Genomic DNA, 19,060 nt, shown 5'->3' with positions numbered 1-19,060 from the left:
AATCATCCAGCTCTACTCACTGTGTCTGAATAGGAAACCGTCTTGATTGGAGGAGGAGGTTTGTGAGTTGGTGGACGACTGTAAAAACAGACACAAACAGACAATCAATAAAGGTGAAACACTGTTTGTTTATTAGTTCCTTTTTTTACCATTCACAATCTGAATATGTGACAATCTGCAGTACTTACTCAGCATTTTTCTTGCGGATGACAACTATGACAGCTGCAATTATGGCTATCAGGATGATAACACCGAGAATCCCACCAACAATAGCGCCGGCAGAAGAACCTGCTTCCATCTGACGAGAATCTAAAGGGACAGACAGAAAGAGAGAGAGAGACTTATATCTTCATGAAGTATTTAATAACAGTCGTAGGGCCAGTGATCATTTGAAATGAAGCAGCTCAGTGTACTGTTTATTCTCTTCTGTCAGAGTTATTTGCATGCTGACACAAGACTCGACCACCCGCGCACCATATAACAACACATCCAGTTTATACACAGGTTCAGGCTGTTTATAAATCTTGCAGGACTGTTTCTCACAGAAGATTGCTCGCTTCTTTATGTTGAAATGGATAAACAAATCTCAGATTTCATCCATGTAGTTCTGCATATCGGCTTCATAGTACTGTCGAGATCCTCAAAATCACAAGCAAATGATTGTTGATGACTGCTAGATATTGTTAATGATTATTATTATTATTCTATAATCATGAATTTACACTCTCAGAAATAAAGGTACATGAGCAGTCACTACGTGGTCCCTTTACAAAAGGTACACATTTATACCTAAAAGGTCAATATTAATATCTCAAGTGCACATTTTAGTACCTAAAAAGTACAGAAGTGTTCCTCTTAAAATTTGTAGGTGCTAATATATACTTTCGAGGTACCAATATAGACCCTTCAAGTACAAATGTGTACCCTTTAAAAAGGTACCACCCCAGTGACAGCTCACTTACCTTTATTTCTGAGAGTGCATATGAAAATCATTTATATATCTAATTAATTTAACTGACAAATCACCATATCTAATATATAATTTATTTTATTTAGTTAAGCACATCTGCTTCAGCAATCATGTAATTTGCAGAAATAATTTGGTTTGTCAATGATAATACTACATGATATAACTGCATTCAGATTTAAAAAATATGCTACAACTCAAGCATACTATTTACTATGCATTTTAATGTATTTACAGAGAACACACTAACTTTGTGTGTACTTTGTATAAGAACATTGTAAAACGGTGCCAATTTGAGTTTGTTTAAAGTGTATACACGTTATTTGTAATTGTTTTAGACATAATGAAACATATTTTGAATACTGCTAATGAGCATGTGCTTTTGCCTGTATTTCAAAATATTTTATCTCACACTGTCAAACAGTGTTAACTGTCAATTGAAAAAAGTTGAAAATTACAGTTTTCAAGCATTCAAAAGTCATGCAGTTATTTGTGTTTGTATTGTACTTTTACAGCATATTTGTAATATAATTAAAATGCATTCTTCTGAATGATTTTGTTAATTATTGTTGAAATAAAGTAGGTCTTGTGGTACATATAATAGTATAGTATGTATGGTAAGTATAGTAATAACACATTAATGTGAAGCTTAAAATATTTTTCTATCAGGCTTAAAATATATTAATTTATACATTTTCTTGTCAGCTTAGTCCCTTTATTAATTTGGGGTCGCCACAGCGGAATGAACCGCCAACTTATCCAGCAAGTTTTTTTTACGCAGCGGATGCCCTTCAAGCTGCAACCCATCTCTGGGAAACATCCACACACATTCACACTCATACACTATGGACAATTTAGCCTGTACCGCATGTCTTTGGGGGAAACCGGAGCACCCAGAGGAAACCCACACGAAGGCAGGGAGAACATGCAAATTAGAACATGCAAACTCCACACAGAAACGCCAACTGAGCCGAGGTTCAAACCAGCGACCCAGCGACCTTCTTGCTGTAAGGCGACAGCACTACCTACTGCCCCACTGCCTCGCCAGGGCTTAAAATATACTTTAGTTTAAAACATACAGTACTAGTTTTAAAATGCATTTCAGCTGTGCTTATATTATGCTTTATCTGAACTCAAAGTATACTTCAACTGGCTTATGCTATACTTGAATTGGTTTTACAATGCATTGCAGCTGGGCTAAAAATACACTTTATCAAAACTTAAAATATGCTTTAACCTTGTTACAAATAAACTTTAAATGTCATTCAAATATATAATTTAAATGTACTTTAAATAAAATACAGTTTTAAAAAATACACTTAAAGTTGTTCCAAAATAACACATTTAAGATCCACTTAGTACAGTACAATTAAAATATGATAAATCAGGCCCGTAACCAGTTCTTTCCTCTCAAAAAGTGGACATTTTTGCAGTTATTCGCCTCATTTTCTAATCAATTACAAGGTTAAAATACTGCATTTTGGTAATATTTTATGAGCTAAGCATTGGTAGATTAGCATTCCAAATAGGGACCACACTTTTTGATGTACCAAAATATTTCCTACAATTTTATATATTTATATATTATGTGTATATTTACTGTGCATTTAAACTGTAAGTTATTAGAGTTTTATAAATATTGTTATGAGATTAGCGTTTAATGTTTTTATATAGAAATATGAAAATTTGTTATCATCAATCAATCAATCAAACAAAAAAACAAACAGACAGACAAACAAACAAACAAACAAACAAACAAACAAACAAACAAACAAACAAACAAACAAACAAACAAACAGTAACCTTGTTTTAAATTAAAGACTGTAGCCTATAGGCAAATAACAAACTGACCAGCTCATTCAGTTTTCCTCAGTCAGTATTTGGCCATTAGAATAATTAAAAATTAAATTAGTCTTAAAGCCTTTTTCTTTTGGTTATGTTTACAATTTATGATTGCTTAGAGTTAAAAAATGGGACAAATCAGCTCATGTAAGGACCAAATTCTGGACTTTGTCAGTGGGGGGTCTTTCGAACTACCCAAACCCCCCCTGGCTAGGGGCCTGCTTTTTATTGTAAACTTGAAATTTGTAACATTTGTCATGCCAATAAAGCAATTATTGAATTGAAATAAATAAAAAAACAGGGTCAGGAAATAAAAAAATGCACTTTATATTTCCAAACTGAACTACATGCTAATGGAGGACGAAACCTGCAAAAAAAAAAAAAAATTAAATTAAAAAAAATAAATATAATACAAATATATAAATAAATGAGTAAATAAATCCATAAATTCCTGCATAAATAAAATAATAAATAAATATGCAAATAAAAAAAATGCATGTCAAATTCATAATACATAAATAAATATATAAATAATGAATAGTGCGAGAAGGTAAATAATTACATAAGTGTACCCCCCAATCACCCCCCCTCCCCATCCACCCAGAAATGTATGGATTTATTTAATCATTTATTTATATATTTGCACATTTATTTATTGTTTTTGTAGGTTTTGTCCTCCATATATATATTTGTGGGGAGAGGAATAACATATTTATTCAAAATTTGCCTAATATAGAGTTTTCACCTCTAGAGGGAGCCACACTTTCATTTATGAGGTAGACCTGCTATATTAAAATCTGCCCCAAATCTGATTGCGTTAAATCCGTCCTTAAAAAAATGCGCTCAGAGTAGATCGAGAACTAATTTTGATGAATTAAAACAATAAAATAAACAAATGTATCATGTAAATAAAAGGCCTGTAGTGAATATGGGCTACACTACGAGATTTAAATGTTGCCTGATGGAACGTCACAGGTTTGAAGGCACGCGAACGTTCTAAAAGAATGTTTGACATCATCGCGGCCATTCCACGGTGAAAAGAATTACATAGCATTTGACACTTATCACTACTTATCGCTTGTTGAATATAGTTTGTCATTGTTGTTGAGATATATTCTTCACTCCACTTTTTCAACATGTGGTCTAACAGTCAATCCCTGCCACGATTTCCAGAACATCGAGACGTGAGCTCTTCAAAGCGTCAGATGAAAGTTTCAGTGAGAACCAGCTACTTTTTACCTGAGTCGGATCTGAACGCCAATGCGGACCGTCCCTCGTCTGTTCTGCCCCATTCCTGGAGCAGTGCAGTAAGAATGGACACAAGTACGCCTCTCCATCAGCATCCTGAGGTTGTTGTATGCTCAAATTCGACTGTTCTAAAGCTGCGCCATGTTCCTGTGAAACCTGCTGAGAAGCAGAAGTTCACTGATGGTCAGCTTCCAAAACGTCGAGGAGTGAGATCTCTTAAGCATATGACGGAGGATTCACTAAAAGACATCTATCTATTATGTGAGCCTGACCTGAATGCCAGCACTGACCATTTCTCATCTCTTCTGCCCCATTCTGAGAGGCGAGAAGTGAGAATGGATAAACGTACGCCTCTCCACCCTCATTCTGATGCTCCACCCTCAAAACTGCCTGTTCCGAAGCCAAAGCGTGTTCCTGTGAAGCCTGTCAATAAGCAGAGTTTCACAGATGAACCCTCAGAATGGCTGGGCGTGGGGTTGAATCATATGATGAAAGGTACAGTGAAAAACATCAACACTTCATGTGAGTCTGACCTTAATGTCAGGGTTGCCCCTTGCTCATTTTTTGTGCCTCTTTCAGGGAGTCAGTCAGTGAGAATGGATAAACGTAGGCCTCACCGTCAGCATCATGATGCTCCACACTCAAAACCGGCCATTCTGAAACCAAACCATGTTCCTGTGAAGCCTGTCAACAAGCAGTGCTTCACAGATGAACCCTCAGAATGGCTGGGCGTGGGGTCTTGTGAGCATCAGATGAAAGTTTCGCTGAAAGATCCTCCATGTGAGTCTGACCTGAATGTCAGTGCTGAGTGTTCCTCATCTCTTCTGGCAGCGAGAGTAGGCAAATCCCAACATCAAGCGGGCAGGTTTTCTCCTTTAGAGAGGAACGGCACTGACCCTTCATGTGGGTCTGATTGGAAAGTTAAGTCTCACCTTTCATCACCCAGCCTGCCACGTCTTACAAGTGGAGTGAAGATGGACAAACATGTGCCTCTGCATGTTCCCGTGTTTACAAAATTGCTTGCTCCGAAACCAGCTGATGTTCCCGTGCAACCTGCTCTTGATGAGGATGTCAAGATGAAGAGGGCTCGGTCAGCAAAAAGAGACCCTCTTCTGCTTTCAAGATTCCACTCTGCAACCTATTTTTAGGACTATTCTTGTTTTTTTGTGTGTCAATAAATGTTTTCAAACTTTAAAATTGTTCTCTGTGTGTTATTCTTTTTTTAATGCTTATTTGTGTATTAATCAGTTATTTGAGCATTAAGGAAAGTCATATTTTTGTGGGTCTGAAAGATTTTCAACTTGCCTTAAAAGGTTCCATGCATAAAATAATGTTAATCTCAATAACATTTTAATTTCTGATGATAGGTTTGACAAATTATGAATTATAAATTATATTCAAAATATAATTTACATTTTCTTTTTTTTAAAGCCATTTATTTCCAAATTAGTGTGTTCACATGTATTAAACACAAATACAAAGTTCTAACAACTTGCAATATGTCAGCCTGTTAAACAGACAGTTATTGTTAATTGTTGATTGTTAATCAAAACAATTCCAAATATCAAATAAATAAAAGAAAACTACCTTTATTTGTCTAAAGATAGCAAAATACATCTATTTATGTGAAAGTTTAGCATAGTGAGCAGTAAAAATTGGTCTCTTTTTGTCTCCTCTTGGTTTCTAAAACAGCTTGGGATTCGAAGTGACTCACAACAGACATAAAGAGATGCCATTTTTCAAATAAACCTTTGCAATAGATTAATTATCATGTTTGTTTATATGTTAATATATAAAACAGTGTGTATGTGTGTGTGTGTGTGGGGGGGGGGGGGGGGGGTGGGGGTTGTGGGGGGGGGGCATATATTATGGGTAGGCTATATTATCCCAGAATTGGGTTGCATCAGAAAGGGTATCATTCTGCTGTAGCGACCCCAGATTAATAAAGGGGCTAAGCTGAAAAGAAAATAAATGAACGAAGACTGAGAGTAATTCTCAACAGTTTTGGCAAATGCAAACAAATATTTTACATGAGTCCAACATCTAGCTGCTAGAAAACACACAATCTGACATAAGTGACATCATCTTTGGCTACTGTATTGTTTTAAATAGAGAAAACAGTTCACATGTTCATTCTAAATCTTGGGCCTTACTCTTGAAACAAAAAAATTTGCAATAAAGACATGTGAAGCACCAAAAGTGGCCCATATTAAAATGAATTTGAATACTAATTTGGCGATTGTTGTAATCCATGAATTTTCAAATGCACTTTTTTTTTTTTTACAAGAAAGGCTAGATAAATTGTAAAGCTATACATTATTATTATTTTTATTCAAATGGTCTAATTCTGACTGAGGAAAGTTGAATGTGCTGACCAGTTTGTTATTTATAATTTGCCTAAATGACAATAGGCTTGTTTTAAGTTTGAAACTGATTCATCTATATGTTTCCTAATGGTAAAGGATGTAATTTATGTGTGATTGTGTTTTTTCATATTTATTTATTGTAAATCTTAAGTAAATTTTTTTGGTACATCAAAAGGTGGGGTTATGATGACCATCCAACAAGCTAATTCAGCTAAAAATAGTGTTTAAAATGTATTAAAATCTCTTAATTAAATAGAAAATAAGGCGTAAAATTGCACACAAAAAAAAAAAAAAAAAAAAAAAGCTCCACTCTTTGAGAAATAAAGAACCCCTCCTTTCATCGGGCTGGCTACAGGCCTGCGCTACATAGTATAAAATATATGTGTTTCAAATTCCACAGAATTATTAGTTTTTTCTGCTGCAGTAGCTAAGTTTTTTAATTGGGGTATCTAATGATCAGTTTGAGGGGATTTTATTTACAATGTTTACACCATTACATCCAAAAAAATACAACTTAAGTACACTTTTTTTCACCTGCATGTTAAAGTAGTTTTTAAGAATCTTGCATCTCATATCTTATTATTAGGCAACCCTTTTGTAGTTGTTTTATTTATCAGTTGGAGTAAATAGTTATATATAGTATATATATATATATATTTCTGTTTAATGATATTTAAAACTTAGGAAAATAGTTGGGGGGAAAGGGCATCTATTAGCCTAAATAATAAAATTACAAGTGGTTCAACAACTTGCTGGTACACTAGATGACGCTACAACTGTATAAAACAAATTGCGTTCAGCTCCACAAGGACATATTCTAGATATTCTAGACGCAAAATACCTGTCACTACCATAAAAGTGCAGCGTTTACTGAAAATACATCCAGTCTTTCAGATCACTCGCATTATGCAGGTGTTTCACTGACAGGAGGTTAAAGTCTGGCACGCGGCCGAGAGCGCGCGCTGGCCGATTTCCACAAGTCATCAGCGCGGGGATGTCAACAGTAAAAGCGAAATAAAAATAAAGAAAGGATGCAGGCCGGCCAGACAAACCGGTTTAAATGACAGCAGGGATGTTTCCTTTGAAGGAGAAAGAATTTAAAAGAAAGACAAGAGTTCGGATGAAGGGACGTGTGCGCGTCACGTCTGGGTGAATCTCTGCCTTGTCAATCACATGTCCTTCTTTCACTCCTTCCGTCTCGCGCTGTCAATCTCTCCATCATATCCTCAAGCGCTCTTTCCTCTTTTCCCATGCCTAGTTCAGCTCAAAAGACTGCACATTCGACTATGTATAGCATAGCGACTATTATAGGTGAATTGGGAAAACAAAATTGGTCGTAGAGTGTATAAGTGTTTCGCAGTACCAAGTTGCAGCTAGAAGGGCAACTGGAATAGTTGGCAGTTCATTTTGCTGTGGCAGACTCTCTAAGCCAAAGGAAAATGAATGAATGAAAACAATGATGTCAGACCCACTTAGATTTACTGTCTCTAGTTCAGTGGTGGGCTGGGTGTTATGGAAAAAATGCAGTCGTGATTAATTCTTTTCCATATTGAACAATAACAATATATATTTCGATATCAGCTATGAAGTTAATGCTTCCGAATTTAAAAGAGTATCCCAACAATGACCGAAGCTAAAAAAAAAGATTTTCGATGGCCAATATTTTTTAATGGTGAGATTAAAAAAGATGGCCGAAATTTTGTTGCATCTCTAATATCAACACACTTCTATATTCCCATTGTTGCACATTACTGCTGCGTGATTGGCTCTTAGATCAATAAAGAGAACAAAAAAGCTCAGAGCTTATCATTGTTATCAACATAAATTTTATTGCCATTCGATGTAATATCGTTTATCAGCCCAGCCCTAATTTAGTGCATATCTCCATTCGCTTTTCATAATGCTTTCATTCAAATCCAGTCCACTTTCTGATTAATGCCTAAATAACTTCATTCTTGGTTCAATTGTAACCAATATAAATTTAAATTCTGTGTTTTTACTTCCTAACATTTGCTGCAACACTGCAAGGTTACTAAATAAGCTAGTATTTACATGAGTGTTCAATAATTGTTCACATTTTGCTATTAACGGCATCATGTAGTCTTTGTTGGAGCATTGAATTAGTTACTCTGTGGGCACCAATAGTCTTGTGGTTACCACACTAATTATTCCCGGCTTGAGGTGTAGTTTTGCCACCATAGGCCATGACCCAATCAAGTGGGTTTTTTTGTGGAAAAGAAGAACAATTCTGCCTAGTGACAACTATTGCTGAAAGACATGACAGTATAAAGAAACAAGATTCAGGTGCATGAATGCTGATCTTCCAGTTGTGAGTTATAAATGTCAATCACTCAGAGAAAAGTCCCCAACTGGCCTTTACTCTTCGTCTCTACACACTAATAGATACTTTACAGCATTAACAAACAAAAATCCTAGTCAGAGAATTTTTTCAATGTTGTATAGGCCGAAATGTGAAAATGTTAATGTTCGAAAACACATTAACGCATGAAAAGACACTAATGAAAAGGCACTCTAAATGTTTAAATAATAAATAATTATTCACAGCATTTTAAAGAGACCACAATATTAATCTTGTGTTATCAATATCGGCATATGTGTACTTTAAATAAATATAACTGATCTACATTCATTTTCTTCTTTTTAGCTCAGTCCCTTTATTAATATGGGGTCGCCACAGCAGAATGAACCACCAACTTATCTAGCTTTTTTTTTACACAGCAAATGCCCTTCCAGTTGTAACCCATCACTGGGAAACATCCACACACACTCATTCACATACATACACTACGAACAATTAAGCTTACCCAATTCACCCATACCACATGTCTTTGGACTAGTGGGGGAAACAGGAGCACCCGAAGGAAACCCATGCGAACACGTAGAGAACATGCAAACTCCACACAGAGATGCCCAGCTGAGGCTCAAACCAGCAACCTTCTTGCTGTGAGGTGATAGTGCTACCCATTTCGCCATTGTGACGCCTAGATAATTTACAGTGATTGGCAAATGTTTAGTTAAGCTACACTTCAAAACTCCAGCAAAACAGCATGCACTGTACCAGCTGACTGTCCTTTATATTATGACAGAAATACTACATTACACACAGTTGACAGAATTACCCCGTTACACAAACAGAATGAGCAAAACACCATTCAAATGTAAAAACACAATCAGGGAGACAGCTGATTCATTGGAGAAAGAGCCTTTAGCAGTGGACCAGGCTGAGAGAGAATATGAGGTGTAGAGGAAGTGAAGGTCACCGCAGGCAGAGGCAGAATGAGGCAAGAATATGAGGCTGTGTGTGTGCGCATGTGGAGCAATGGCGCAAGAAAACAGGGGGAAAAACTCAATCAATCATCAACGTGACATCTCCGTTTATAAACTCCAGTCTGTAGCTTAGAGTCTCAGACAGAACGTTCATGCGAGGTTTACTGCCAAATAAATGGTAGACACAGATATTGCTGTGTATTAACTTCACAGTGGCCAAGTTGGCTTACATTAAAGGTATAGTGCACCCAAAATAAATGTGATAGATTAATTTATGCAGTATTGGGTAAATAAGTAATAAATTTATTATCTATCTTACTCTTAACAAGCACACAGACACAGACACACACACACACACACACACACACACACACACACACACACACACATACATACTACATATTGCTGCTTGTTCACATTATTTATATAAAATAAGTGGAAACAACACAATTCTTCAGGTTTTTTGGGGGGCAACTTAATTGTTTTATGTTAAATCCACTTAAATCTGTCAAGACCTATTAACTTAATTTATTTGAGTTGAGACCACATGAACTTTTTACAGTGTATATTGCCTTTTTTTTTTTACAAGAATAAATTCATTTACAATTTTCCACCAAAGCTGCACAAAAGGAGGAAAGACAAAAAATTATTCAAATAAATTAATTAAATAATTAAATATTATATTAATATATTTTAATGTATTGTTTTAATATGTATGCTAATTTGCATCTTTAATATGTTGAAACGCACACTCAAAAATTATATTTTTTGCTTGGTCAACCTACTTATTTAAAATCAGCCGAAACAACGCAATTTTTGAGATTTCATTGGGATAACTTGATTTTTTATGTTCAATCAACATAAATTTGTTAAAAGTGTAAAGTTTACTTAATCAATTTGTGTTGGTTTAACATTAATGAATTGTGTGGAACCCTGCATTTTTGCAGTATACACTCAAAAAATCATTACTGCTTCTTGTTCAAACTATCTGTTTAAAATGAGCTAAAACAAAACAATTCTTGTAATGTCTTTGGCTAATTTATTTGTTTTATGTTCCGTCCACTAAAATGCATAAATGAAGCATTTTGTGTTGGGACAACATGAAGGAATTGTGTTGGTTCAACTACCTGGTTAGGGGATGTGTCAGCCTGATCTCACGAGGAAACATAAGTATTTTACGTTTTGTCAGTTTAGTGGCTAATTCGTAAGAATTCGAGTTCAGTCGTACGAAAATGTACGATTTTATAAAGGAGGCGTGGCACCCAACCCCACCCTTAACCCCAACCGTCACTTGGTGATGAGCAAATCGTACTAAATTGTACGAATTAGATCATACGAATTCATACAAATTAGCCACTAAATCAGAAAGTTACGAATTGCAGTGAGATTGCTTTGAATTTGTAGTTCTAGCATGCTTTGCGTGGGATTAAATTAAGACAGGGAAATGTTGAAAATAAAAGTATTCTTTGGTGTTTAAAGTTAATAGAAAGAATTGTTAGAGTTTAATCTTCACTTTAGTTTGAAGGTTTAGATTTTCATTTATGCTTTGAGTTTTAAGATTACCACCTTCCAGAAGCACTCATGCTTTGGGTGTTGGCAGCTTAATTAGCAAAATAGCAGTTTACTGCTTTGCTCACAATGCTCAGTGAGCAATACCTGTCCTAAAATTAGTTCTGAGTTCTCATTAAACATTAAATTAGTTCTCATGAAATATGCCTAAAAATTGCTCTTTTAGTTCATTTAGGATAACTTAAAGTAAACTTTGAGAGACTTCGAAATGCACAACACATACATTTGAAGTCAGAATTGTTAGCCCCCTTTGAATTTTATTTTCTTTTTTTAATATTTCCCAAAATTATGTTGAACAGTGAAAGAAAATTTTTACAGTGTGTCTGATAATATTTTTTTCTTATTTGTTTTATTTCGGCTAGAAATAAAAGGCAGTTTTTTATTTTTTTACATTTTAAGGTAAAAATTATTAGCCCCTTTCAGCTATATTTTTTTCGATTAGTGTACAGAACAAACCATCGTTATACAATAACTTGCCTAATTACCCTAATCTGCCTAGTTAACCTAATTAGCCTAGTTAACCCTTTAAATGTCACTTTAAGCTGTATAGAAGTGTCTTAAAAAATATCTAGTCAAATAATATTTTTTACCATCATGTCAAAGAAAAAAAAATTAGTTATTAGAAGTAAGTTATTATAACTATTATGTTTATAAATGTGTTGAGAAAATCTCTCCGTTAATCTGAAATTGGAGACAAAAATAAACAGGGGGGCTAATAATTCAGGGGACTGAATCAACTGTAATAGGCATACATTGTATTATCAGACCTTTGAGTCGAACTTAAATAAAAATGTTTTTACATTTTTTTATAAAATCATGTTGGACCAACTTAACTGCATTTAATTAGGTAAATAGTTTTTTTTTTAGTTGGTGCTAATCAAATTTATTGAATGGAAATCCTGCCCTTAATTAACTACCGTTCATCCAATGAGTTATTTTATTCATATTGTTTAATTTCATTCAATTTAATCAACAGTGATCTGGTTTTTAAATAAATTTAAAAAATAAACCCGTAAAATAAATGTATTTCCACTAAGCAAAATTTCCATCCAATGTTAATCAAATCCAGATTAGAGATAAACATTTGTAGTTTCGTTGATCTTTTCTGTGGCCTTGATTCATAGTTCAGAGTAACTGAAACTAAAAGCATTTTGAAAGCTCTTGGGCTCGATAAACAACAGCTATGCAATAATTCAGTTATGGCGATTAGCATCAGGTCACATGACCCATCTCTGCCACAATCCTATTTCACACGGTGTGTCTAAAGTGGCAGGTTGATGGGATTAATTTGTTGAATAAACAATTTAAGGTGAATTATGGATGTGTCAATGTGAAAAGACTTACGCAATTAGGGGGATTATGGCTGTAGCCATGATGCTTTAGGACCACAAATAGACTGTGTGTGTGCTTGTGTGTGTGTGAGATGTGCGTGTGCAGAAATGAAGCCAAGCCTCCAGATCCACACTTAATGGAGTTTGATTATCAGCATCCATTCTGACTGAGTGCAATCTGACATCAGAGAACATTTCCCATGAGACACCGCATCCCGGTGAATAACAATAAGACCGAGACAGATCAAAGAGAGATGATGACACATCTGACAGTCAAAATTCAAATGCTCGACGCACATGTTGTGACATATAACCCAGCACGCATGACGAAACCAACCTCTGAGCTGAAGCAAAGCCCCCAAAGGTGAACAAAATAACCTGAACGCTCTCGTCTGGAGTGTCAAGAAACTTTTATGGGGGCTCCAGTGGTGGTCCTGAACACTTTGTCTCCTATAGGCAAAGTAAAATATACCCAAAGAAAGAAAATATACACTTTTTAACAGCTTATTATTGTCAGATGTGAATGGCAGCCAAGCAATATATTTTTATTTAGGATGATAATCAGATCTTTTAAACAGGATAGATAGTTTGAAAGCAGGTTCACAGTAATAAACATGAAGATGGCGGTAATAAAATGGTCATTAAAGGCACAACATATAAGATTAAAATATCCATAAACCACTAGAACAGTGAAACCAGAAGCAGTTGATTGTGGCATAACAAAAGCTTTGCTGCTTTCACAGTCACCAACTAGAGTGCCCACCAGACACAATATAGAGGGCACTCTTCACCTCACATCCTCAGCTCACCTGGACTACATGTACCACAATGCTTCACACTTCACACCTGATTCACATGAACTGGACTCTGATTACAGAGCACCTGCAGCCAATCTACACACATGCAAAACCACCTCAGTCGCTGCAAAGTCTTCTTAATAGCCCCTTTCACACAGTGATACCGGTAAATATCCGGAAAATTTCCGGAACTACTTTACCGGTATATTCAAAAAAACGCTGTTCACACAGGCGAGGACGTTACGGAATTTTTCCGGAAAAGAGCATTCACACATCCATCGCAAAATGCCGGTAAATTCTGACATCATTAACCAGAAATGACCTCTAAACGGCTGCGCTTGTGTTTGTAAACATTTGACTACATTACAAACTCTTCGGATGGATCAGTATTGAGTACAACTCTAATGAAAACATAGGGAAACACTTTCGCATGTCGAGATGTTCATGATATGTGTGTGTGCTGGCGCTATGGGTGCTCACGGGCACACGCAAAGCTTGAAGGTAAACAAACAACGGATTATCATAAACATTTTATCGATAATTATTTACACAGCATTAAGAAGGAACATAGAAACATTATCTGACTAACATCCAGCAGCTAAAGGTGTCTGGAAAAAATATTCAAAGGCTTTTATTCTCATAAACCGCGCGCACGTGAAAGCGTCTGACTGTTGTGATTGGCTAAAGCAGGTGTCTCATGTCAGCCCGTTCTAGACGTGGACGCGCTTATTGCGGCAATCTTCCTTCTGCATTCACACAGCGCAGCATTCCAGCAAATTACCGGTAATGTTACAACTTCTCTTTCCGGAAAATAGCCAGAACGAATTTACCGGTATTTTCAAAAAGGGCCTGTTCACACATACAACCTTTTTCCGGAAAGGTCTGTATGTGTGAAAGGGACTAATGACTTAATGACAATCGTCCCATGTTAAATCACGCATGCGCAGTATTATCAGTTCACCGGTTAACTCTGGAAATTGATTTATTTTGATTCTGAGGGGATATTAGGTATGTTAAAAAAAATAATAATTTTCTTGATTTATTGTTTACTTCCTGCCCCAACCTTTGCCTAGATTTTGCATAACTCTAGGAGAATGGTGTAAAAAATGGCGGTTGGGACTTCCTGGGGGAGACAATAAGAAGGTTGCTTATTGATTTCCAAAGATATCTTATATGTTATTAAACTATTAGAATTACTTTATTCAATTCATAACCCAGAGAAGATATAAATAGTATTTAATAGCTCCTTAAAAAAACTTGTGACCCCTGGGGTTATTACGTTAGATTAATGACACAGCAATAGTGGTGGTTGAAACAGATTGATTTTACAGCACAATGTTAAACTTTGACACCTTTACGGCACTCACGCACAATAAAAAAAGGCCACGACTGAACATAGAGGACAATCTACAGGTTGTGATCTCCAAATATAAACCATGAATAGATTTGTGCTTTAAACACCGTGTCCACCATTTTCATTAAGTGAGGATAATATTAAATTAAACAAACGAATGATGATTACATTGGTTGTTAGACTGTTGCACTTTTTGTGTTGCCAATAAGCTTGTTGATATTGTTTCTATTGGTGTGTGTGCACAATTGTAATGTAATGTAATGTAAAGTAATGTGTATTTATATAGCGCATTTATTGTGTATGGCCATACACCCAAAGCACTTCACAATCATGAGGGGGGGTCTCTCCACACCACCACCATTGTGCAGCATCCACTTGGATGATGCGATGGCAGCCACAGGACAATGTCGCCAGTGCGCTCACCACACACCAGCTGTGTGGAGTGGAGAGACAGTGATAGAGCCAGTTCGGTGGAAGGGGATGATTGGGAGGCCATGATCGTAAGGGTCGATAGAGGGAGTTTGGTCAGGACACCGGGGTTACACCCCTGCTCTTTTACGAGAAGTGCCATGGGATTTTTAATGAGGCAGGATCTCGGTTTAACCTCTCATCCGAAGGACGGTTGTGTGCAATGTTTGTATGTTTATAACCACCTTCAAGGATAGTGGGGGTCACGAGTCACTGGAAATGTTATTTTGACGGTCATGAGCTAAAAAGTTTGGAAAGCCCTGCTCTAGGAGACTGCTTTGCACCTGTTTGACCATCCTTTCATGAAAGCTTTATTTGGATCTCCTAATTCATATGTATGCTTTTGTACATCGCAGATGCTTTTGTGCTCCATCATGCTTGGAACAAGTGGAGGGTTATTAAATAATGAATTAGCATTTTTGATCAAACTATCCCTTTAAGGCCTATTCAACCTAGAATGACAATTATAGCCAACCCTAGAATGAATGGGCTATAACTGTAATTATTTTATAAGAACACTCTGCAATTTTGCCATCTGCCGTTTTAAATGCTCACATTTGTTTAAAGCTTGATGCATTCTGTGTGGCGTTAAATGTTTTTACTGTTCATCTGATGAACTGATTTCAGTGAAATTGCTCATCTGACCGTGAAGGTGAAGATATTCTGTTATATTTACAATGGTTTTCACAACAATGTACAATTATCCTCGTTTGAGTGATGTCCTTCAATTATCAAATTAATTAAAATTCAGTTGCAAACCAAATGGGTGACATGTTGGCTCAGTGGTTAGCATTGTCACCATTACACCAAGAAGGTCGCTGGTTTGACCCCTGCCCGGGCTAGTTGCATGTTCTCCCCATGCTTGTGTGGGGTTTCTCCAGGTGCTCCAGTTTCCCCCACAGTCCAAAGATATACGCTATAGGTGTATTGGATGAAATAAAATTGGCTGTAGTGAGAGTATATGGGTGTTGGGTGACTGGGTCATAGGTATGCCAACACGGAATCTGTGCGCACAAAACTCTGCAGATTTTAAGCCCATCATTAATTCTGTTTATTTACTTGAGCAAATGTGTGTAAATCTATATTTATTCAGTTTTTAAATCAATTACAGTAATATTATTGACTTTATAATAATATTATTAATATTATTGATTTTTATATAAAAATCTTCATCTAATTTGTACAAGGAGTTTGCATGTTCTCCCTGCCTTCGCATGGGTTTCCACTGGGTGCTCCGGTTTCCCCCACAGTCCAAAGACATGTGGTACAGGTGAATTAAGTAGGCTAAATTGTCCTTAGTGTATGAATGTGTGTGTGAATGTGTGTATGGATGTTTCCCAGAGATGGGTTGCGGCTGGTTGGGCATCCCCTGCGTAAAAATTTGCTGGATAAGTTCATAAGTTCATTCCGCTGTGGCGACCCCGGATTAATCAAGGGACTAAGCCGACAAGAAAATGAATGAATGAATGATTTGTACAATGCAGTTTGTAAAGTAATATTTTCTGTCTGTTTGTAGAGATATTATATGAGAGGGTCCCTGTCACGATTACTAGCGATCGTCTTTCAGAAGATGGTTTGCGCTAACTATAACCATGGACTACAAATCTGCCATTTTCTGGACTACACTTTCATACATGCACTCCGGTCACACTCACACATGCTTCCTCATCTAGACACCTGAGGATTGTCAGAGACTGATTGCACACACTATTTAAGCAGCACACTCACTCTCGTTGCAGAGTCTTGTTTGGTATCAGTGACATTACAACACGTTATTCCTTAGCTACGTCCCAAATGGCACACTATACACTATGCACTCATGCACTATGTACTTATGCACTTACACACTCAACAGGATAGTATATGTATGTAGTGGTGTCCCAAATGGCACACTTATGTTTTTTTACTAAGCGGAAATTCAAACCGTTTCCCTGATGACGTTTGACGGTTGCCAAATCAGTGAAATAAACGACCGAATTATCAAATAATACCTGCCGCGAGTATTGCTGCATTCACCATCGGGAGGCGCTGTAATCACTCTCGTTGGAGAATTTTGCTTTCACCATCCAAAATAAATAAAGTTATTCAACATGTGCGTCCGATCGCTCCGCCCCTTCTGCAACATAAGCAAACCTGCGGTCGTTGAGTGCGTGAAGTGTCCATCATTACACACTTCATTTTAGCGGCTGAATGAGTGCATCATCCGGGTAATTAAAGAACTCTTATTATTATTATAGTTTTCAGTGTGAACGCACTACTTACACTATTTATACTACAAAATGGCGTAGAATAATGCATAAGTATGCGATTTGGGACGCAGCTACTGTCTTGTTTCCCCGTGTTTCTAAGTAGCCTTGTATTCCTGTTCTTCCTGCCTGCCGCCTGCCTTTTGACCTATTGCCTGTATATTGATTACGATTCTGGACTGCCTACATATACCTGTTTACACCTGTGTTGACCATCGCTTGCCTGACCACGAATAAACCTGCATTTGGATCTTAGCCCAGTTGTATGTGTCATTCCCCGTCGTTACAGTCCCACTTTATATTAAGTGTCCTTAACTACTATTTACTTGCATCAAAAAAATAAATACAATGTTTTTACTGTGTTTATAATCTATTTGATAACACTTGTGGTGCTCTTGAGTTGGGATAGAGGTTGGGTTATGGACAGGTTTGGTGGCATGGGTAGGTTTAAGGGTGGGTTAAGGTGTAAAGGATGGTCAACAGTGTATTTACAAATGTGATTACAAAAGTTAATTACAGATGTAATTACATACATGCATTTAATCAAGCATAATTACAAAGTAAATACATGTATTTACACAATAAGAACATTGTAACAAACTATTAATTCCCGTGTAAGTACATATTAGTTAGGGCCACTTAATATAAAGTGGGACCAAAAGGTATTATTTTTTATTTCACATATTAAGGTTTTAGTTGTGATACTCCCAAAATCATTTCGCAGAAATACGCAGATTTTTACCTAACTTCTTAGCAGAAATAGCAAAAAACGTCCGCAGATTCCGTCTGGCCCTAGTCGTGGGTAAAACATATGTCAGAATAGTTGGTAGTTCGTTCCACTGTGGTCTCCCCTGAAAAATAAGATACTAAGTTGAAGGAAAATTAATTAATGAATCAATCAATGCAAAGCATTGAGTGGTATCATAAATCACCAACAAAAATAGCTAATAATGTAGGTCGGTGGAGATCAATAACATTGTGAATGTTGTGAAATTCATTACACTTTAACAGTTACAGTATGAAGCTCACTTCAGCTATAAAGCAGATAATAATATGGTGTCATTCTTCAGCTAAAATGAGTTTAATTCACTTTCCTCTCAAGGTGACCTATCCTACATTAGCATAATTTTTATGATTATGACTATACCTTATAAGCTACTCCTGTCAGGCAGCACATCCTGCTAAGGTATTTACGACCTGACAAAATATCCTATAATATACACATTCAAAACACATTTGCCTCAACAGGTTTTGTTCTTGCTGCCTTGCATAAAAATAGCAGATTTAACTCATTTTGAGCTCCCCTGGAAAACATGAGGCTTGGAGAATGACAGCGTTTTCAGTTTGAAGCTAATTATTTGGAAAAGGTTGAATGAGAAAAAAGACTTTTTTGTTTATATCTCTACAATAGATTTCAAAAGTTTTTTTTTGGACAGATCTAAGGGTTGCCTCATGTGCTTCTGGTTATCATCATTCCAGCGGGTTTATCTGATTGCATCGTGTGCCCCTGACGTTGAGCGGACATGCGGTTCGCAAGTGGTCACCATTCATTTCACTTGAGCTGCTGCGAGCACTGTAATATGC

General features: G+C 36.5%; 2 protein-coding genes across 4 annotated transcripts in view; one reads left to right on the top strand and one right to left on the bottom strand.

Moving 5' to 3' along the window:
* Positions 1–19,060, bottom strand: part of si:ch73-22o12.1 — a 174,134-nt gene that overhangs the window by 5,956 nt on the left and 149,118 nt on the right. For all 3 annotated transcript variants that reach the window (XR_015510998.1, XM_087286620.1, XM_087286622.1), the window contains exons 7-8: positions 189–309; positions 21–78 (exon numbers count right to left, since the gene is read on the bottom strand). Coding sequence is in view for 2 of the 3 variants with exons in the window: in XM_087286620.1 (XP_087142746.1) it covers positions 21–78; positions 189–309 (179 nt within the window). In the remaining variant the exon portion in view is untranslated. The remainder of the gene's footprint in view (positions 1–20; positions 79–188; positions 310–19,060) is intronic.
* Positions 2,988–5,254, top strand: LOC137487834 (uncharacterized). The gene is made up of 2 exons (XM_087286644.1): positions 2,988–4,552; positions 4,637–5,254. Exons 1-2 carry the CDS (start codon positions 3,946–3,948, stop codon positions 5,203–5,205), a joined length of 1,176 nt encoding a protein of 391 aa, XP_087142770.1. The 5' UTR covers positions 2,988–3,945; the 3' UTR covers positions 5,206–5,254.

This window comes from Danio rerio, chromosome 16 (assembly GCF_052040795.2).
Source record: "Danio rerio strain M-AB ecotype USA chromosome 16, GRCz13ab, whole genome shotgun sequence".
Classification (NCBI taxonomy): Eukaryota; Metazoa; Chordata; class Actinopteri; order Cypriniformes; family Danionidae; genus Danio; species Danio rerio.
The sequence above is the reverse complement of the archived record's forward strand: the minus strand, read 5'-3'. Positions and strand labels throughout refer to the sequence as shown.